This window comes from Cyrtonyx montezumae, unplaced genomic scaffold (genome assembly GCF_038088225.1).
Source record: "Cyrtonyx montezumae isolate F1298 unplaced genomic scaffold, pur_monq_1.0 scaffold_5, whole genome shotgun sequence".
NCBI lineage: Eukaryota > Metazoa > Chordata > Aves > Galliformes > Odontophoridae > Cyrtonyx > Cyrtonyx montezumae.
In genome coordinates, this window is record NW_027072056.1 from 6,030,208 (window position 1) to 6,053,889 (window position 23,682).

At 41.9% G+C, this 23,682-nt stretch overlaps 1 protein-coding gene across 1 annotated transcript in view; it reads right to left on the reverse strand.

The window, feature by feature from the left end:
• Window positions 1–3,306: 3,306 nt before the first annotated feature.
• Window positions 3,307–23,682, reverse strand: part of SPSB4 (splA/ryanodine receptor domain and SOCS box containing 4) — an 82,218-nt gene continuing 61,842 nt past the window's right edge. Inside the window, exon 3 of the mRNA XM_065748600.1 lies at window positions 3,307–4,352. Coding sequence (XP_065604672.1) covers window positions 4,225–4,352 — 128 coding nt within the window. The 3' untranslated portion in view covers window positions 3,307–4,224. The remainder of the gene's footprint in view (window positions 4,353–23,682) is intronic.

Sequence of the window (23,682 nt, forward strand, 5' to 3'; positions counted from 1 at the left end):
TTTTCCAAATTAGAAAAACTTCTGCAGAAACCATCTGCTTGACATTGCTTACATATAATAAAATATCACCCAGTGTATTGGAAATGTTTGGGGGTCTTTACATGGGAACCAGAATCAGCATGCTGACTCAGGCAGATCTCCCACTGATGTCAGTGGGAACTGTACCTGAACGAGCACTGCTGGAACCAATACATAGTTTGCTGTTGTAGTGATTGCTGCTGAGTGACACAGGAACATATGGTTATAGTTTAGAAATACCAACTGTATAGGAGATGAGGAAGAATTTTTTTTGGCATCTTGGGCTTGCTGCTTTTTTATAACCATCAGAAACACTCAGATGATTCCCACAAATCTGTTTCCATAAGAGCTTCAAGTGAACACTGAGAAACAGTTGTGAAGTTAGAATCTAGCTCAACACAGTTTCAGTGAATTCGTTGGGATAAAAACATGGAATGCCAGAATACTACATATACAGTCTAGAATTCAGTGTTGCAGTCCCCCTACAGATTGTATTATATTACCTCTGGATGAATGCAGACATTTCAGTATATTTTCCTTGCTCCAATCTAAGAAGAAACAAAGTCTTCACAGTACCAGCTTCGTCAGACCTGTAGGGACATGCCTACCTCAGCTGCTGTTCTAAAGGACAACTGCGTGTCAAACTGGACTCCAAATTTAGGTGTTATGAAATTACGGCTTTATTAAGTCTAAAAGTTGAGTTCTACAAATGGTCACTGAGGTTATAGATCTTGTGAACCGTGATCGTGAAAGCAACACCTCTAGGTAGATAAATCCAGCTCCCTCCTCTACAACACCTGCAGAATGATAAGGGAAGAAACGTGTGGAAAATAATGAAGAGAAACTGATTGTGCATCCACAGTCTTAGCCACAATCTTAAGGTAAAGGACTTTATCTTCAACACTTTCTAGGAAGGAACCATGTTAAAGATCAAATGGTAGGTGAAATAATTCCTATTGCAACCCACTAATTAGCATTTAACCATCACAAAGGAGACAACTTAGTTACAGCTCCTAGGTACGTGCTTTTCTTCTTTGAATTACACAAAAAAGATTCAAATACTTTGCTATAAATAGTTTCTATTACTCCTGGTCTATCAGTCATAGGAAGACTTCCAGACCATGACCAGAAAAGCTATGCCCTTCTCGCACAGAGGCAAGGACATAAAAGCTGGCAAGTTTCCTCGTGTAATGAAAGCTAAAGCAGTTGTAAATTAAAAACACAGAAACAAGAGAGCTCTTAAAGCAAATGTGGAAGTAGTACAGCATTATAACAAGCAGTCATCCTCTCTGTTAGATGTCAGAGGGTGGACCTCTTGGTAGGTATGGTAACTTGCCACAGCCGGGCTTCCAGGATAGAAAGACTGAAGTTTCAACTGCATCATAATTTAGCAATTGACCTCTGATTTGGGAGAAAGCCAGTGTACCAGCACTTTGTAAATTATTGCTCAAACCACTCCAGAAGGAGACAGTTGACAATGTTTGCATTCCAGTAACATGAGCCTGGAGAATTGATGGGAAGAGCACACCCAGGCTGGAATTCAGCAAATCAGCACACTGTTTTGATACTTCTGGAGGTATTCTGACTTAGTCTCACCAGTTATCTCAGTCTTAGCTATACTGACAGACACTCTGGCTTCCATACAGCCTTCTTGGAAGATAATCTCTTTGGAAAGGTATGTTTAGCATGAACACTGGCACTTCTCCCTGGCAAATCCTCCTTTATGAGATTTCTACGGACTAAGAAAACTATAAAAAAACAAAGATTTGGAACCTCCCAGAACAGGGCCCTAATCCAGTGTGAGGGGGTGTATCTACCATCCACAGCATCACAAAGCACAGCAGTAACAGAATCAAGCTCGTACTCTTGGATGGCAGCTACACATTTAGAAAAAAAAATGTTTAGAAGTTAAATTAAGAACATTCGATATAGGGAAAGAGGTACCATCTGGAGTCTGAATCCTACTGTAAAATAACTGGGCTAATTAACATACAGAGGCACCATTCATTTTCTCACAGTGTCAGTTCCCACATTACTGTCACATTGAAAGGCTGTTAGCTTGGGCCAAGCTGAAGAACAGAGGATAAGAACAATTCCACTGGTGCATCACTGTAGCTATTCAAAGGAACCTGAAGTCCAGTTACAGACACTAAAACACTGATTTTAGGAAAGGTGCAAAAATAAGGTGTACTATGATTAGTACATCATCCCTGAACAGCTGCTTACCTGGCTTAAGGAAGATCACCTGACACTGCTCTGTCTTTCATTTTGGGTGACTTGTTATACATTTATATCACCTTCTTCCTCTGTACCTAGTAAAACAAAAGGTTCAAATCATAAGCAAAGCAAATGGGAAAAATATGCAACCTAGACCACAGCTATAATTTCTTCCCCTTTGCAAAGCTAAAGAAAGAAATACAGCATGCACTTCTCATCCTAAGTGAAAGCAAGCCCAAATGTAAATCAGTGCTGAAATAGTCATCAACTTGCATAGTTAAGCCCAGGAGTTGCAAATCTTTGTTATTTCATTTTTGACATTGCTACATTATCTTGCTCTTGGTGCTTCCACTCTTGCTCCTGTTGCTGTATTTTTATCTCAGGTTTCCCTTTTCAGATTGAATTTGTAATTGGGATGACTGACAGCAGGACAACCATCTCCATGTCAGTGTATTTGCCTGTATCACACACATTCAAACATCAAGTTAGCACAATCACTGCATCTCCAAGTGAAACTTAGCACGTAAGTCCGGTGTTGGTTAGAGGAGCCTGGCATTAAAAGCATTAAAACTTGAGTACAACCATATTCAAAGTGAGTGAGATAATTCAGGAACAGGACACTCCATTGCCTACAGTATCATCATCTTCACTCCCACATGAACCCAAAGAAGCAATTCCAAAACAGTGCTGGACACAAACACAAAGCTGCAGGAGGAGCTGAACTTCAACTCTGCATGCACTGCTGTGTTATTTAACACTTCATTAAAGAAGACATGAGTTTTGTTTTGGACAGTAGACTTTATTAGAAATTTTCTCTTCATTTGTCAGTAAATTCACATTAAAATATGCTGAAGGCAGCTCAGTCTAAACATTTGACATCCTGCCATAACAACAACTTCCAGTTTAAAAACTAGATAACTGATCAGGCTGATAATTTGAAACATGTAAGAAATGCAAATAGAAAGCAGCATCTTAAAAATGGGATGAGCCTGAAAAATTAATAACATTTCAGGTAAAGCTGGGAAATTAAAGAACAAAACCAAAAAAAAACCCCAAACACACAACAAAATCAGTAACCCCAAGATGGGAAACAATTAAATGAGAACTCCACAGATTCTAAACAGATAAATAAACATTATAGTCACGCATACATTAAGAAGAGAATCAAGTATTTAGAGTTCATACCACATAAAAATTATAAATTTGCTCAAATAAAAAAGTGACAAGATTTCTAAAATATGAGCATCCTAAATTCTTGGGATAGTGAGCACTTTGCTATAGACTGCAGAACTTTGGAGGGACTAGATTTGGTCTTGAAAGCAATGGACTGCATCTTACTTACCTTGTCCAAAAATTGACTGTTCAGACACATCTATCAGTTTTTCCTTTATGCTTTAAAATCACACATTCTTCTAGACAATCTGCTTGCTTGCTTCTTTTGCTCGTTCCCCTAATGTCAGAGCTTTTAGATGCTATCAGCTGATTATGTTGGGTGCAGAACACACAAAGCTCTACAACTCTGGACACCAAAGTTCACATTGAAGCATTTTTCAAGTTTTCCTTTGCTAATTGATTCTAGCTATTGGGGTGGAGTATAGGAGAGAGAAAGAAAGAAAAAAAAAGAAACAACACGCACATAATTGAAGAATGCTCTGTCCTGCATGACAGGGGATCTTGCAGGTCAGATTTTCTATTGGCATTTACTAGAGGCGTCAACAATAAACCAATAAGTGACAGCTTAGGATAATGGCTTTCAGAACTGTAAACACAACAGACAACAGATAACAAATGAATCTTGATCAAATCAATGTTTTCACATTCTTTAGTAGTCCCCCACAGTGATCTGCTTTCACTGATTCAGAAAAAAATATATATTAAAAATTAAATAACACTTAAATGTCCTTCACAAAAATTTATATTTCGCTGTAAACAATTTTCTGCTATTTGCATTGATGTAGTCCAACGTGAGGCCAGAGGGTTCTAGATGTCTTACTGATACTGTAAATAGTTTTTCAGAGACAGAGGCAAAGGTAGAGTTTCTATGTCATGCAGGCGGTCTCTGCCAAGAGCAAAACGAATTGATCTTCGGCACAAGTCCATTAAAGGCAGGGGTTCCGCTGAAGAAAAAAAAGACACAGTTACTTTTTCAGCATCTCCACTTATAGTCTGCGTTATTATTAACATAGATTCTGTACTGTGTTAAGCAGTGCTAAAGATAATAATGGTGTTGTGGAAAACCTGTCAACCATAAGGTAATGGCGAACATTCATAGAAACAAAAAGAGAGAATTCTGCACATTTCACCCGTAACAACTGACCACCATTTCAGACTGAGCTTCCTCAGCTATAAGGCTTATATTAACACAGAACCACTTTTCACACTTCCAAAGTTGCAGCATAACAAGTTCTTACATCTCCAGATTTCTAATGAGACAAAGAGGTTCTGCTCTGTAACACAACATTCTGTATGTTGTGTTAACATGAACTGAACTGGCAGCTTCTGACCCCTGCATTCCAGTTCCTTCTGTGCCTGAGGAACTGGAAACGGTACTTAAGGGCAACCAGACTTCTCAGCAAACACTGCTTTTCCTGTGACACTCTCTTAGTCTTTCTTTCTTGGAAATTCACTGGAAGCAAAAAATAAATAAAGGACTTTCAAAAACCTATAGGGAATTTCACCTTTACCCCATGAATAAGCAAGGGGAGGAGAATTCGGCAGACTGGAAGCCACTGTTTGCTCTCATGCAGACACAAACAAGCCTCAAAACACAGAAACAACTGAAATCCCTGATGGATAGAAGTTAACACTGGAGACCCAAATAGTGACAACAGCATCTCAAACCATCTTAATTCTATCTCCTTCCTATCCTGAAGTGCAAGTCACAGGGAACTGCAGAAACATCACAGAAACATCACAGCATTTCCCTTCTGCAGTAATGTGAACATCCTCGGTAACTGTAGGATTTGTGGTGGAAATTGTTTTGCAGCAGGAATGGGAATAAAGCTGTAAAGATTGGCTGTGCCCATCTTCAAGAGCAACTTCAACCAGATACAATTGGCTGCACACTTTGCTTTAAAGACTACAGGAAGCTTTCTGTGTTTATTGGATAAAAACATTAGTATTTATATCAATGCTCCCAAAATGCGAGGAAAAAAAAATCTGTCATGTGCCTATATAATAGTGAGAGCCTTGCACGAACTTCAGATGTTTTTGTTTTCCTACATGCCCTTAGAATTGCTCATCTCTCAACGGTTTTGTCAGGAGTTCCTCTGTGTCCCAAATATGCAGGTTTACACATCTAAAAATTAACCTACCGATCCTTCAGTTGGTATCATTTTAAAATCTACTTGAAAACAACAGTCATTAATTACAGAGCACAAAATCCCAGACTTAAGGATCGGTTTTATATACTAAAATTGACACACCACTGATTTCATGGATTTTCTGTCACTTATCCCAGCACCATATTTGATTTGTAGAGTCCACAGTTCATTATGGTGTTTCCAAAAACTGTCCAGGGAAAAAGCCTACAAAGCATTCTGCGGTGTGCTGAAAGCATAAAAAGTGTGTTTAGCTTTAAAAACCACTTCTGTGACTCAGAGATGAAGTCCATTTCTTCCTACAATCCATTTCCACTTCATGTAGAATTTTGGCTATAAAGATTATTTTAGAGAGAGCCCACACGTTATAGAAATCAAGTAACATTTTCTATACATTTGTAGTCTTAGGTTTAACTTCTACTATCAGAGTTATGAACACTGATGCTTCAGGGATGAAGCTGTGAAATTCATTAACCAGGATTAGAAAGTAGGAGCAAAAATAGCTCACGAGTTCCAGGACACAGAGTACAACACATATCACAGGTCTTACACTGTAAACAACAATTTTCCAAGTATCTTCCCCAACCCCTGAGAGCCCCATAAAGAAGATATAAAATGAAGACGAACAGTGTTTTAAGCCATTAACTGATCACATGGTCTTTTTTTCTCCTTAACAAAGGAATACACAAAATGCAGCCATCTGTGCAGCCCAGAACAGAGCTAATTCTAAACTTTAAAACACAGCTTAAAGAAAGGTTAAAATATTTTTCAAGTCTGAACTGCGAGGTGAACCTCTTCTTTCTCAATTCTACAGGGAATTTTGAAATGCTAAAGAAAGTGTCTCCAAGTGTTTGCAACAGCTTCTAGATCACAAGTACCGAGGGTGTACTGCAGCTCCAAAATTTAACTACACTATATTTTCTTTCTATCCAATAGCAAGTCAAACAAAAAACAACAAGAAAACAACAACAAAAAACCCTACAAGTTTTTCCTACACTACATAGAAGCTGAATGTTCTGGATTGCTGGCTGCAAGAGTTTGCAGAAAAATTGTAATAATAGGATTTTAAGTAAAAACTTCTTGCAGCTGTGAATAGTCCTAAATGACCAGAAGTTAAATTCAGGAAAAGAAATCATATTATGTTTCAAAATAGTTCATATAATTGTAAAGCTGTTTAGAATTAAAGAGTGAAAAGTTTAAGGCAGCATAACTCAACAGAGGGACAGTTAAACATTTGCTACGTGCCTCTGTGCAAATACTCTCCCACCTCACACTTCTACTATGTATTTTACAAATAAGGATCATTTGGAGAAAGGCTTGGGTCTTAGGAATCACAAGTTAGATCCTGAAAAGTGGGCCAAGTTCAGGTGGTAGTCTCTATGTACACTGAGAGGGCAGGAGAAGTTGTGCATAACAACTCAAAGACTGAGTGCAACTGCCTTCACCCCGGCCTCAGCAGCTGGCCAGGACCCTCAGCAGCACCAAACCCTAAAGCCACATGGACAGACTCAGCTGGGGACCCTTCCTCAGCACCCAGGGCTGAAAGGGTCCCAGTAGGGCCCCTGCCTCAGAAACTGGCAGGGCAAAGGCCACAGTACAACTGCCCTGCAGCACAGATGTAAGTGGTAATTTCAGAGATGTTTTGAGGTTCTCCAGGTGCTGTTTGCTGGTGTCCCAGATGGGTGCTAAGCCCAGGCTCTGACATAACTGCACCCTGGAGCTGACCATTCATTAACTGCGTCACACCCTCTGCTGGAGCATGCTGACAGGGAACTGGGCTGACATCAGCACTGCTGGTGGGGAACTGGATGGTGGTGAGGAGGTTGCTCGTCATCAGCTCTAACGTGCAAACACTCACATACAAACACAAAAACTGCTTTAGATTTTCATGGAAGTTCAGTTTGAGATAAAAGTGGGACAACGAAAAGTTCAGCTATCTTGAGCATGCACTGCTGTGCACTTCACCTAAAACACAAACACGCAGACCTCATGCATCCAAAATACTCAACAGTATATATGAGAATATACCAATACGCGAGAGACAGCAAAATGGATACTCCGAAGCCACGTGGAAATCTGTAAATGTGGCTACTGAAAGATGTCTTTCTACATGTTTACCTTTGAAAAACTTTTAAATATGAGGATATTAACTGATCGGTGTCCCCAGCAAGGGCAGAAAATTAAAACTCTGAATCAAAGTATTTAGTAAACCATTAGGTTCACTTTTTATCCTGGCTCTAAACAAATGTTTTATTTTTAGAATAGCACAAACAGGAATGAAATTGGAGCAATTCAAGCTTCCAGAGAGAAGAAATACCGAGCCATTTCACTAAAGGTATGTGCACTCCAGTAATGCTCTATCCATTAGGAAAAGGAGGAATGAACTGCTGAGCTGAAATTCAAAATTGTAAAGAAAACATGATTCACAAGAATGGCTCTTTGTACTGAATTCCCAACCAGTCTAAGAAACTGAGTGAGACATTCCAGCACATGGCAGCAACCTTTGCACAGGAAACTTAGTTTCCTTTCAGACTCCAGCAGAGACTCCAGCAGAACTTCAAGAAGAAAGAGTAGCCCTAGCTTAGCTGGTAACCTCCAGGTCTGGCTCCCTCCAAATTGCTGTCCCATTTCTGAATGTGTCTGCAGGAATATTTCCTCTTATGGGCTAATATGAAACTTCTTTACCTAAAGGTAGTTTCTTAGAGATGTCACATCACAGAAAGCTACTTTTCAACAGAAAAAAAAAAAAAAAAGGTGAAAAAAGATCACTACTCAGCTTAGTTCCTATATCTCCCAGCAGTTCACAAGAAGTTCCATTTAAAAAGGGCCATGGGGCACTGCCAGCACTCGTGAGGAGCTGTATGCCACCAAAATATGCCCCGAGCAGCAGACACTGCCATGAGCCATGCTGAGCTGCACATACAAAGTATGCCATTAGAATGCACACATGTAGCTGTGACCAATGAAGTGCCAGTGAGCATTTTCCCAATAAATATGCATCTGAGATAGCAATTCACACATCATTACAGGCTACAAGTTCATTTAGTGCTGGCAACCTGTGGTTACTTAACAATCTGGCACTCCAGCAAGAATGCCTCATCTTTGTAAACAGGCTTTTATCGTCAAGATACTGAAGTCATCTAACATCCAATTACATTAATGTTATTAACTGCCACATTACATAATGCTTGTACAAAAGAACAGCTTTCAGCACAAGGCAGTTACTTGCCAAATGACTGTAATCATTTTCTGAAAGAAATTTTTAAACCTAAAGCAACCCGTAACATTTGCGGTTTTCATTAATCTGTGAAGTACATTTTTATTTTACTTTATAAAATTACAATTGTCTGGGGGGAAAAAAATGGTTGGAAAATGAGGTTTTTGTGAGAACCATCATCACAAAAAGTTAAGAATTTTTACAAGTTATTTTGACGTCTACCTAAACCACCAAACCATCTTACACTTTGGTATTTCCAGGCATTAACATTAACAAACATTAATGTTGTTCCCAAACGTATACCCCTTTGCCAGAGGAATCAGGTGCAGCCACGCTGCCTCAAGAACAAAGGAAGAAAAGAACCTGTGCAAAAGCCTGCTGCACAGAGGCATGGAAACTGAGGAGATGTGTGATGCTTCTGTTTGAACCTTAATCTAGGCATAACTGTTCCTATTTGCTAAGCACTTGGTGGATACTGACCAGCTCTCCTTTCCGTCCTTTCCTCCACCAGGAACTCCACATCACTCAGGCCCCAGCCCGAACCACTCAGTCTCCATCTCTGAGCCTGCAAGCTCCATCTCCTCCGCGATGCCTGCCTGTGCTGCTGGATGGCCCTCTGCCCCATCAGGGCACCAAGTCCACCATGCTTCAGACCACAGCACTCCATCTTTTTCTTAAATTTTTCCTCTTATTCCTGATACTAAAACACCTGTCAAAGGGTAACGTGACCCAAACATTTCCATTGGGGTGAATTAGGGTATAGAGGAATTTGTAATTATCCTTGAATTATCACATACAATAAACACACAGATATAAGTAAGGCAGTAGTTTGCCTTCCAACTATTCTGACAGAGCTTAATTATTGTTTTAATTTTACACAGTACAGGCCAAATTCTTTCTCCTACATAATACAATACATAAATACACCCATTCTGACATATTTATGACTTCCCTGATGCAACTGATGGAAAATCTGACTTGTGTTCTTTAAATGGCACATTCTAGAGAAAGGAAATTGCAAATAATATTTTAAAGAACACAGGCTATGACTGGTCATAAAAAATACTAATAAATCTCCTAGCAGTAATGAAAATTCAGTGAAAGCAGAACAGGATAAAAGAAATTACTTATCTATTTTTCCCATAGATGTCTGTGAGTTCTGCAATCTAACCCAGAAAGCCACGCAAACAGAACACCACATTTTAGTCACAGCTCTGGAGATCCGGGAGAATGCTTCCAAGAAGTCTGCAATCCAAAAGGGCACACCAAAGTACACGGTCACTTCTCTCCCAGACACATCTGCCCAAAGCAGTGGGCTCTGAAGGGCAAAACACACATCCTGCAGCCTCACCATCTCCCTGCTGCCCTGCAGGGCTTTCATGCACAGCTGCAAGCCATCCTGCTCCCTTCTGCAAAAGGTGGCAGATGGGGAGGTTGTGTTATCAGTTGATAGGCAGCATCTCCAGCAATTGTCTTCCAGGACAAATAAAACCTTCTGTAGCACCACATCAGCTCCTTGCTTTTAGCAGACTGGGCATTTAAAAAAAGAAAAAGAAAAGAAAAAAAAAGGAAAAATATAAATATAATGTCAGCACCCCTTCCTCTGTAGCTGAGCTAGCACATATTCCTCCAAAAATCTGGTACTTGAAATTAAATACATTAAAGAGGAAAGGAAGGCAAAGAAGTTCGAAGAGAGAAACAACCCTGTATTAAACTTCTAACCCCACTGCCTATTTGCCACATGCTGGGCCAAGGGAATTGTTTTACACATACCTTCAGCTTCTAAGTGTAAAACACAGTTACATGCAGTTTAAAGCTTCAGTCAGGCAACGTTTAGCAGAATTAAGCTCAATGAGTAGCACTGAACAAGCAGATATTCTGCAGTATCATTTGTTTTTAGCTTATGCTCTCCAGCTGTACTTTCTTGAGAGGAAAAAAGAACAGAATGAAAACAAACCCCCCAAAAATTTCCAAAAGCTAGCAGCCTCTTGTTAGGAGGCTGATAAAAGAATGGGTCATTTGACTTAAGTACACGCCTCCTTGTAATCTCTTCACGTTTCACTGCTTGCAATCTGCTACAAGGAAGACAAGAGAGTACGTTGTCAGAAAGCACCAGAGCACGTGCCCAAATGCAGTGAATTCAATGCAGGCTTTGCAATTATTCCTAAAGGTTTCAATTTAGTAAACCTAAGCACAGGCCATATGCACGGTGCCTACAGGAGTGTTTTCCCCTTGAAAAACAATTTGCCTGGATACAGTTGTAGGAAGGCTAGGTTCAGGGAACCACGTCTAAATACTTGTAACAACCTTCAGAAAGCGCAGATGTACTCCACAAATACTGTCTTAGCATTGGTCCCTGCAAGAGGGAAGCAGAGACTGATAACACAGTATCTGTTTTACCAATGAAAGGATGGTGGTAGGTGGGTAAATGCTTTGTCTAGAGACTTCACAGAAAGTCCAAGTGCTGAGGTGAGCCTAATAAAGCTGAAAAAAAAGTCTGTGAGCAAACCTGTCCATCACCCCCACAAAATTAAATGACCAGAGCTGGTTTCGCTCTTTCATTCTCTCCTTTCCTTACCCTACAAGAAAGAAAACAAATGTCTTGGCCCAGGGTCTGTTCTCTTCCTCATCCTGAACTGGGAGCAAGGGGAGTTAAAAAACAAACAAGACAACAAAGCAAGATGAAGCAATTTACTGTGTGACTCTACCCAAGAGGTTTCCTGCCCAGTCTATAAATGAAAAAATGGCTACTCATACAGAACACTGCCCACATGTCTAGGACAAATAAAAATATTCTATCAACACACCAGGTCTTGCAGGTGTACGGAGAGAGTGGCAAGATAATCAGTGGTTTAGTAGCACTAATTGTCAGGGCTGGTCATAATAACTTCAACATAACCAGGCTACTTCTCCAAAACTCAGCCATCTCACCCACACCTTGATGGAACACCTATAAAGATGAGCAGCATTAGTCTATTTGAGGGCAAAGGTTATCTTAAACTCTTATAGAAGCAGACATCCATGGAGTGAGCTGCTGTATCTTCAACTGAATTTTTAATATTATTACAGTGCTTCAAAAGCAAATGTTTAACCATGCCCCAAGGATCTTTTTAGCTCACCCTCATGACTTCAGTGAGCATCTGTCTGAACAGTATTTAAACATGGTTCTTACCGTCCAGGTGGGTTTATGGTCCACCTTAATAAAGGCAATAGGTGAACTGAAGCACACTTACAACATAGGGCAATATAAAGTCTGGCTTATAGCCCAAATCTGGGGTAAACCTACAAATAAATGTGCTGACAAGACACGTGGGACCTCTCCAGAACACCTTCATTTTCTGAATTAGGGAAGGTAATTCAAATGCACATGTGCTTTATAATAATTCCATTTACAGTAATAAAAACTACAGGTATGATTCACATTTGAAAATATTTTAACACACTACACATCCATGTCACAGATTACTAGCACTGCTCTGTTACTCAGAAGCTGCAAAACAGATCCAGATAATGACAAATGTTACCAGCAAATGAATGCAGCAAAGCTCAGTAGTACACTATTTTTTGCATGCTCTGAGAGAGGGAGAGAGAGAACCATGGCCACTTCTCTTCTGACAGAGAAAGCGTATGCATGATTTCATTCCCTGTGGGTATCAAGAAAATACAAATAGGAAGGATGGAAAGATTTGCTTTCTGATCTAGATTTGTTTGCTCGTATCCTACCCTCAAATACTTCCACAAAACAACTCCTCACTTTGTTCTGAACACATTATGAAGGTACACTGAGACAGTTACTTCAGTGATGATCTGTTTTGTAGTAGAGAAGACACATAACGTGAATACATACTGTTTTAAAACAACAACAACAAAAAAGTGTTTGCACAAGAGATGAGCCTAAGCTACAGGAATGGGTTTCATAGATCCTCCCATTCAGCTTCCTCAAGTTTAACATGGTGGGACTGAGAATTTGGCACAGATTAATGCACACTTTACTGATTCTGCTCTCAGCTCATTTATCACCATTAAATTCAGTTCGTGCATGCCAGGCTACAAAGATGAAACTTAAAATATATAAAGGTGTGAGAAGATTAAAGCTTAGATGAGAATTTCACTGAGTAGACACACTGGAGTTCAAAGACAACGTTGTTCAGGGAGTTATGGATAGATTTATAGGCAAAGTAATAACTGAGAAAGTTGAAGGAAAGTTCAGGTTTCAAGGATGAACCACTGCAGGCGACTCCTGTAACAGGTAGTCAGTCACACAGTGCAAACAGTCTGCAACATGATGACTGAAATATGCTGAACACTTCTTGCATTTTATCTCTCCATGAAATGCACTTCAGAAACGGGCCTATAAAACACCTTTGCACAAGGACCTGCCTATAACAACTCCTATGGCTGTGGACAAGTTTTTATTGCTCTGGGAAAAGAAATTCAGACTATTTTTAGGCAAATCTTTGCCCATCCCTCAATTCACTAGCACATTCCTGTCCTAACAGAATAACAGCAGATGAGTTTCTTGGTGCAAAACTCCATCACACACATTAGAATATTCTAGCATTCAAAATTATAAGTTTTCATTGTTGTTCTTAAGCATGCTTTGTTTTTTGGGTTGATCTCCTCAAGAACACTTTTTGAGAGAGGAAGTAAAACTATGTGGATAAGAGCAAGGCATACAGAAAGACAAAGCGTCACAAATATGTGCTGAACCCACCTGGCTGTCTGACCCATCTGCCGTTCTCCCACTGGCCTACTCTATCTACTTGTTGCATTTTTTATGACCTACTTGTTGTGTGGGACGACGTGCTAAGCTGTCCTCTTGTACTCTGGAGCCTTGCAGGAATTTCTAAATGCTGTCACACTAAACCAATACATGTTCGTTCAATATTTCCAGGGCTTACAGCTCGTATATTCTCAGCTGGAACCTACCACAGTAGTTTTCTACATGGGTTTTTCATATTACACTAGATAATAAAGTTACTTACTCTAGCTGGCAATGAAATGGAATTAAAGCATCTTCTGTATCCCGTTGTCACTTTCTTCATAGTTTGCCATAATTAACAGAAGTGATGACCAGTGACAGAACTGATGACTATCCTGCTTCAATATATAAAAATTGTGTTGAGCTCTTCAGAGATAATGAATATTTTACTACGCTCCTTGTATCACTGCTACATGACACTTCCTCAATTGCTTCAATTTACCTTCTCTGTAGGCTCCAACATATGCAGATTTCCTCAAACCAAGCAAAAAATCAGAAGTTGTGCATCATTTAAGTTTTCATGCAATTGTATACACACTAATGAGCTCTGGGGGAGATCTGCAAACAACAGACCTGATTTGGCACTTCGTTACTCCTCGTATTAATGGAATTACATTGCAATAAATCTGGAGCAATTAAATTGCAAATTAGGCTCAATACATCAATTTAATCCTATTATTTCATTACTATTTATATTTCTTGAAAATGACTTTTTTCCTTAAGTAACATAATTTCCATCAGCACAAAATGGGTACTAGAGATTATCAGAATTATTTTCATACTGAATTTATGATTTGTTGTTGTTCCTTTCATGCAAACACAGCTGATGCTCTCCGAAGACATTTCTAAAGCACTCTGAAAACCCATGTTGAACACACCCAGGTCTGTCTTTACTTGCCATTGCTCAGCTCTTCTTATCACAAACTCCTGTAACCATGTTTCAACCTTGGGAAAGCTCTGCCTGAAATTTCACACTGCTGTGCTGCTGCCTACAACTGGTACTCCTGTATTGAAAATGGTCATTTTGTGAGAAAAAAAAAGTATGGAGAGCTCATTTCCTTACTATTTATTCCTACAGCTGCTCTAGGTTATGTGTTATCATACTCTGAGCCTTTAAAGCACCAACACAAAGTTTGCTGAAGGGATGGGTTAGGGGGATATCATAGAATCACAAAATCCTGAGTTGGAAAGGACCCACAGGGACCATCAGGTCCAACTCCTGGCTCCACACAGGACCACCAAAAACCAAGTCCTACGTCTGAAAGAGGTGTCCAAACATTCCTTGAACTCCATGCCCATCATCCTCTGGTGCAGAACTTTACCATGACCCCCACCTGTCTCTCCCCTGACACAGCCCCATGCTGTTCCCCTGGGCCCTGTCACTGTCACACAGAGCAGAGCTCAGCACTGCCTGCCTGCAGGTGCCATGATGGCTCCTCTCATATCCTCTGCCCTGGGAGTTGAGGGAACTCAACTCCTCATGCCTCTTGCCCTCCAGACCCTTCCCCATCTTTGTGGCAATCCTTTGGATGCTCTGTTTATGTCCCTTTATTGTGGCACCCAAAACTGCACATAGTACTTAAGGTGAGGCTGAGCAGATGTAAGCCTAGTAAGAATGACTTGCTACTGATGTGGCTTCTTGCGTTCCTGAGCATGTCAAGGAGATCCAACATGAGAACAAACATTGAATATCAAGAAAAATCTCTTGGTTTTCACATGAGATCACTGGAAGCAGATAGTTAACTTGTATTTTGCTTACACTCAATTTCTCCACCCTTCAGGGCAGCACTGCTGGGCAGAGCCTTCCCATACTTGGTCCCTCTTCAGACTCTGAGTGAAGAAGCCCTCTCTGAGCTGTCTCTGCTGGCCTGAGTGACTGAAGAGAAGATATAGCTGTGGTTGGAAGCTGCTGCCATTCTACATACATCCATCACTCCTTACAGCACTGCTTAATGCCATTTGAGAATTAGGCTGGCAGCAGCACACCAGCCACAGCCTCTTCCCTGTCCTCCTCTAGGTCACCAGGTCCAGGTCCAGCCAACACAATTTCATCCGACCTCTCAGATGACACATAAGGACTCATCCCCTGATTGCACTAGCTTGCTGTTCCTGAGAATAAAGACACAAGGAGAAGGACAGCAAAAAGAGTCCAGTCCTTTTTGTTTGGGTCCTCTCCTCCATATGCACTTCCCAGCTTCAAGTTTGATCCTTCTGTCCTCGTGCTGTCCACCCATGGTTTTGTGACCACCATCTGCACAAGACACAATTGATATCAAACAAGATGAAGAAAAATCTAGTATGGCTGACATACTGAGCAGTATGGCTGCACTCTGGAAGGAACTATGAAACACTGTAAAGGCTCTGCATTCTTGCTTCCTACTGATTCACTGTCAAACAAGCTTCATCAGTAAATGTCCCTTCCAGCCCCCTCACTCCTAGCCACCAGCTGGCTGATGCAGCTGCAAAGGTGAGTGTCATTTGGTCTGCAGAGAAGCTATTGTGAACTAAGATCTTCCTAGATTTTCATATCCCAAAATCAATCTGTAAGGACAGCAATTAAGAAAAGCATTGCATCTGGAGACAAAGTAAAGCTGAGCAATGCACTCACCTCTTTATGTACTTGTGTACCTCTCATTTCCATGGGAAAGGAGATCCCATCATCCCACTAACACCGCCAATTTCAAACATAAATACCGAAGGAAAGGAATTTGGAAGTTCTTTCAAAAATTTCTACATGGTTACATTTTCAAAGCTTCCCAAAGAGATTTTGGTGGTAGTCTGAGGCATGCAGCAATTGGTAAATGTGAAGGTTAAGGTTTTCAAGAGGAGGTTGATTTAAGCAAGCCAACACTTAGATACTTCAATAAATGACTTGAATCATCACAGTGCTAAGCAGGGAGCAATTAAAGAAAACAATACTGTTCCCAGACCAATAGAAAATATGGTGGTTTTGTTGTTGTTGTTGTGATCTTTTCCTTTGCAGTTCTATTAACAGTTTGAGAGATGAAAATTTCAAAATTAGAAATTAACAAGAAGACAGCATGTATGTGTGGGTGTGTGTTTGTTTTTTGTTAATGGCATATTAGTTTGCTGCTGAATTGCCATTATGCTTTAACAGATTCTGGACACAGGTTCCTTTACTATGTGCCTCACATTCTGTACACCGTTTTTTGTCTTTTTAACCTACATTTACATAAGTTAAAAAAGGCAAGACACAAACGTCAGTCCAATTTTACACTTGAAATATGTATAAACATATATATTAATTTTTTTATAATAATAACTCCACTGTGACTGCTTTCTTTTCAACCACATTTTCAGACCTAATAAACCACTTAAGTATATCTTATCTGTCTCCTTGCCTTCCTTCTGTGCTCTAATTCTCATAGCAAACAGTGTTATTCAGTGAACTCAGGTTTTAACTACGAAAGACGCTTCTACTTATGGGTCTGTAAAGATCAAGCACAGTGGTATATTTTGCTTTTTTTGTTATAAAACCTAGGTGATAATGGTGCAGCAGATGAAATGCTAACACATCAAAACAAATTCTTCAACTCATTATTTAATCCAGAGCACAAAACCTCAAAATATTAAAAACAGATTCAGAATTACACACAGCCCTGAAGAATGCTTCCCACTAAATTCCTTTGCCTTTGTGTCGACTCAGCCTTTTTCACTCCATCAGCATTCTCATCAAAGCCAGAGGGAATTTTGCCAGGGTAAATACTGCTAAATGGTGTCCCTTATCCACGGATATGTGGCCTTTTTCTCCCTTGTTAAGTCTTTTCTGGTGTCAATCTGACTGTAAGATTAAGTGGATATACTTTTTCCTACCTGACTACTCACAGTTTTGAGATAAACATTGATTCCTCATGTGTAACAATATGCCTGCGTCATTGTGACATCTCAGGTAATTCTAAACTAATTAAGTCAGTGATGGAGTAAGCATTTGGAAATAGGACATTTCCAGAATCATTCTTCTTGTGGGTGGAAACAGCCACCTAGACCAGGCTTCCTAGGAAGTGTTCAATGTAACATGCTCTCTAAACCCATCACAGTAGTGAGTTACCTATTTTGGTTATGCTTATACTCCCTTCACTGGGAGGAGAAGTCAAGGCCTTGTGCTTGTTTTCAGTTTTTGTTTTTGTTTTCAACCAGAGTCAAAACCCCTGAACCCAAAGAAGCCTGTAGTCAAACACTAGGGATAAGAAAACTCAGGAGCTCAGGGTAACATTACCCGCTCATGCTCATCTCCCAGAGTGCTGACAATTTTTGCATCTCCTTGTCCTCTCCATGTTTATCAGAAAAACTTATTCAAAAAGCAGAATTAACGAGCAAGGTTAGATGTTTCCCTTTGCAGCTGAAACAATATCAAAGCACAGATGTGAAGATTCGGGCCACTGCAGCAATAAGAAGCAGACCGAATGAATCCTTCCAAAGCATCCTCTGCCTCAACCAGAGGCAACAAGGAGGGCAGGGCAGCAACCACCCTGCCTGCTTGCCAGGAACTCGCAAGTTGGCCCACGCACATGCTGCTCAGTACAACCATGCTGCTAGCAATGGAGCAGGCACCTGTCACCTGCACCTTCTGGTTTCCTCTGTTGAAATTCCCAGGGCTGCGAGCAGGCTGTGCTCACCCCTGCCTGGGAAGATTGGGAAAACAGGACTGTGGAGACTGAGCCCAGTGCTACTAGCTCACAAAAGACAAAAGCTGCTCAGGGGTGATAAGCACTGCATCAAGACCAGAAAAAAAAAACCAACCACATAGCGAAGGAAAAAGAAAAGTAAAAGCTTCTTTCCTCTCCCTGTGCTTTATTATCAGTGTGAACTACACACATCTTCCCAGCTATTAATGATTTAAATTCACAGGTTGATATGATGCACATAATACATTGAATGATTTTTTTTTAATAATATAGCTTTAATTTTACACCCAGAAGCATAATCAGAATTCTAGGTTTGTGTATTCAGGGCCCTGGTGCAGCCTGAAATATGCACAGTCTCTAAGATAACTTCCCAGCTTAGTAAAAGCTGGTAATGCTTTTGTGCTATGTCCTGCATTGATGTACCTTCCAAAAACAGAAGCAGGACTATGCATTATTCATCACCGCCTTTCACTTGTTTGGTAACATCAATTAAAATTGAGCTTCCAGGACATTATTCCCTTTAAAATATCAAAGCCATGTGACAGCTGATCAGGACTGGGCCCCTCTCCTCCCCATAAAGCCTTGAACAGAAGCTGCATACTTGAGTAAAAGCAAACTTCATAGAAAGGAACTTGTATCATTGCTCAAAGATCTCAGCACAGCCTGAAGACATTCCCAATGAACACACTTCATCTGGTTGCTTCTTAGATGCATGATATCCTCAAAAAGTTGGCTGTGTAAAATATTCATCAAATTCACACTTGGGGTGATCCATGTGGATTTAGCAATTACTACTGACAGTAAAGGTCACACGATTTCGCCTGTTCCAAAACTGTCTATTCCTCTTCTGTGCTCAGCAGTCACAGCAGGACCAAATCCTTCCTTTCAAATATGTAGAGTTCAATTAATTTTATGTGCATTTTTCCTCAGGGATTTTGTCCAGCTTTGATGAAAGATTCAACTTAGACCATTCAAACATGTGTATCTTACAAAAACTGCCTTAGCATTGAAGCTATTTAGAATATCTGAATCAAATCTCTCTTACATGGCGATACACTGGTTATAGAAAAACATTTTCAAGGAGTTCTGCAACAAGAACGTGTTCCCAAGTAATAACGTATTGGCTAAACCCCTGACACAAATATAGGAAGTTGAAAAGGCTGAGCGGTATGCTAGTCACGAAACACGAACAGAGAACGGACCAAAGTTGTCTTCACATACAATTGCCATCCTCTGGTAACTACCATATCTTTTCTTAAACCTTGCTCTAAAAATTTACTTCTGCATGCATTTCCCTTCTATAAACCACCCAACTAACTTGTTATCTTGCTCTAAAGCTTGCTTTACTTTGTAATGGCAAGATGATTCCAGTTGTTCATACTAAAATACAGATCTGCGTGGGTGTCCTTCAGATTTTGTAATGACGCGGCCATTCCCCAAACTACCAGGCCCAAACCACAGCACCGACCACAGAAATTCTGCCTGAGCCTGTGGCTCGAGGTTCCTCCTAAAACAAATGTACGAGAAGGGGGAGGAGAGGGGCAGTACAGGGTTTATCAGCTGTAATAAAACCTTTACAGAAAAAGGACCTTAGAACAAGCCTCCCCTGCATTTCTGTCTTCAGTAAAACCCCTCCGTGACCTCTTGGGGCAGACAGCTCCAGTAGCTGCTGCTGCCTCAGTTCCTGAGCAGCCTTTTCATAGTTTAAGTTCTTGTTTTCTACATTTCTTATCCTAGACAAAGTGAAGTTTCCAAGAAAACAAAGGCAAACATCACCACACAAAAAGTCACAAAAGGGCAATCTCATATTTATTTTCAGTTGAAAGGCAGCCATACCCGCCATAGTTTGTGTTTTCCACTTTTTCTAGACAGGCATCTTGTGCAAAATGGCACATCAGGCATGCAAAAGTTACAGTAAGGGCTACAAACACTGCTGCTCTACAGCTGAATCCACTGCCACACAGTTCAAACTCGCAATAAATTTATAGCACACCACTGAAAACTTCAGCACTGATGTGCAAAGTAATTATCTTTGTTTGCACAAAGTAATCTAGAGACTATAAAGAAAGGAATTTGAAGGAATGATACAGAACACAAGAAGTAAGCAAACCAGAAGTTCTCAGAGTCCTTGCACTCTTTCTGGAACCTCTGAAAGACACTCCTTGCTCAAGTCGTGCTGCAGGCACAACACAGTGGACAGACTTACTCCTGCAGGGTCTCAAGTGATGTTCTGTCTGCCACAGCATTAAAACAGATCTGTGGGAAACTCTGCTTAAAGGAAGGTAACACCTCTGATGCTGGAAATTCAATATTTTTTTGAAAATGCTACAACGATGATGTCATATCTCCATCTATCATTTGCTAAAATAGGAAATATCATTTTGGAAACCTGAAACGCATCTGGTAAAAGCAAAACAGCATTATTCATGTAATGCCAGAATACTTACAAACTTGTGCAAGTCTTCCAATTTTGCTTTCAGAAACAAGAAGGTAGGTTTCTAGTTACCCCTTCATGATTTTACTCTGTCCAGCAGAAAAAGGCAATTCATTACAGCTCAGCTATGAGCCCTCCGCAGCGCAGGAGCCATGGTCAGCAGCAGTGCCAGCTGCCTTTGTTCAGCTGCTATGGCTCCATTCCCAACACTGCCAGCCAAGTCCAGCAGGTTAAGAGTGCATGCTGCATTTTTCACAGGGATGTGGTCTGTGATGCAGATGAGGTTGCTCTCTAAGCTTGCCTTCAGAAAGCACTCTCAGGAACCCAGACCAGCCTTTCCTCCTCAAAATCTCTCATTCTCAAAAGGGAGCAAAAAACCCCAAACAATTAAGTTTCACTAGCAAAAAGCTTCTACCAAGGAATTTTTAAGTGTTTTCATCTCCTCCTTTTCCTTAATCTTTTCACTACAAATCTAGGGAGACAGTACATACTCTGAACATTTAAGATATGATCCTAAGTGGTAAGCCATCAAGCTTTACTAGCATCTTCAAAATCAAATTGTGTCAGTTATCTCCAGAAGCAAGCTATGTATCTCTTTTTTTCTGTATTGTTGCATGGATTAAAGGCTATTGTAAGAGGAATTTGAATTAGCTGATCTTTTGGAAAACTGCTGAATCTGAAAAAGAATAAATATCACAAGGAATGAACCACGTTTTGGGGAATGCATCAAAATACTGTGAAAGGTAAAGTTCAAGTATTATTGCGAGGCTGTATTGCCAATGGAAGATCCTGCAGAGGTTGAGCTCAGGCAACATTCAGACAGGACCAGCCTGGAAGCAGAGTGCATAACTAAATGACTGAGAACCAAACCCAGCAGCACCAGGCAGCAGCCAGAACCTTCATCCAGCTTCAGCCAATGGTTGTCAGCCAAGTGGCAATTGCAGATATGTATACAGACTGGAGAAGAACTCCTTGAGAAAAGCCCTGCAGAGAAAGACCTGTAAGTCTGCTGGATGAAAAGCTGAAAATGGGTTAGCAGTGTATGCTTGTAGCCCAGAAAGCCAACAGTGTTCTGGGATAAATCAGAAAAGGGCTAGCAGGAGGGCAAAAAGGGGAATGTCCCACTCGACCCTGCCCTTCTCAGTCCCCATTTGGAAAACTGCATCCAGTCCTCAGGCTGCTAGCATGAGAAAGGTTTGGAGCAGTTGGAGCAGATTCAGAGGACGCCCACGAAACTGTTCAGAGGGTGTAGCATCACACCTAAGAAGAAAGGTTGAGGGATCTGGGCTTCTTCAGCCCGGCAAACATAAGGTTCAGCAGATACCTGAGAGTGGCCTTCCAAAATAAATGGAAGCTCATAAACAGAAGGGAAGTCAACTTTTCACAATTAGAAAGAGACAGCACGGGGAAGAAAGGTTTTGAACTACAAAAAGAGATTTAGATCAGATAGCAGGGAAGTATTTCACTGTGAGGGTGGTGAGGTGCCAGCACACGCTGCCCAGAGAAGCTGTGAATGCCTCATCCCTGGGGGTGTTCAGGGCCGGGTTGGATGGAGCCCTGGGCAGCCTGAGCCTGAGCTGCCTGCAGCAGGAGATGGGAACTAGATGGTCCTGAAGGCCCCTTCCAACCCAAGCCGTTCTATGGTTTTATGATACTCTCCACCCAACTCACGTTTAAAGTCATCCCTAAGAGGGAAACTTAGCGAGGTTAGGATAAGGGACAGTAAGCACTGTCTCTTTACCTCTTGACAAGGGATACCAGGGGGAGCATTTATTAGTTTATGTCATATGACAGTGCTATTGCAGCTAATGCATTCATCAGTGGCAATCCAAAATCTGTTGAAATCGATGCTTCAAGAAAGTGCTTATTTTAAATGTTTCGGGAACTGCCCCTGTGAAAGTCCTTGGGTGGACTCTGGCAGGGAAACAGCAAAGCTTTAAAGCAACAAGGACCAGAATGCAAATCTGCATTCACCCGTGTGCCCTGCGATGTCACCAGAGAGTCACAGTCACCCCGTGAACTCACAATAGGGTGAGTGCCTATGAATTCCAGGCAAGCACTCAGCCCACCTTCAGTCTGCTGGCGACTGTCGAGAAGTCAGTGTCTTCCTGCTGGAACACGAGACCTCGAGACCTTGCCAGGCTACGTGAGACGTCAGAGTCCTGTGAGCAGATTACCAGTCACTGAGGACCCGCCTCCAGGAACGCCGGACATCCTCAGGTCCTGCCAGAGACGCACGAGGAGTCCGTCACTGGTGGGACAAGAGAGAGGTGCTGAGGGCCGGAGGCCGCTGACAGCTCTGCCACAGGCAGCCTCCAGACTCAGTGCTCTGAGCACCTCCGTGCCAGGGCAGCTACGGCCATGAGCCGGAAGGTACAGGCGCGGCCGGCGGAGGCCCAAGAGGAGATGTGTCCCATCTGCCTCGGCCCGCAGGACAACACGATCCGCGTTATCCCCTGCAGGCACACCTTCTGCAGGGACTGTATCGAGCACTGGGCCCCCGAGAGGACCAACTGCCCAGTGTGCCACCACCGCATCAGCATCCTTGTGAGCATGGCACCACGGCCCCCAGCGAACGCCGCCACCCGCCAACCACGGGGAAGGCTCCAGAGGCGCCAACGGCGGCGGGAAAGGAGAAGATCTCCACACCGCTCCCGGAGCATCTCACCCCGACGCGCACGGCGCAGCCACTCCAGGCCTCCCCGCCGGCTCGTCCGCAGCCTCTCCTGGCAGTGGGAGCTGAACGGGAGCAGCCGGTTCCGGCCATCGGGGGACATTGGGGAGGCCGAACGGCTGAGACACCTCCAAGAGGAGCGGTGGGGCTCTGGGGACCACGCACGGCCCCGCCCCTGAGCGGGCGGCCGAGCTCACCTGGGGACAGCACGGGAATGGGAAAGCGCTGGCGGGGAGAAGGCTGAGGCACTGCACAGCTCTTCTGCCTCAGCTCTACGGACATCGCCTCCCCGCACTGTGTCAGTAGAAGCGCTGCCAGCGGCTCGAGCTCATCGCTCCATTCCCCTCTGCTCAGCCCCACTGAGACCCAGCGTCCAGGTCTGGGCTCCTCATTA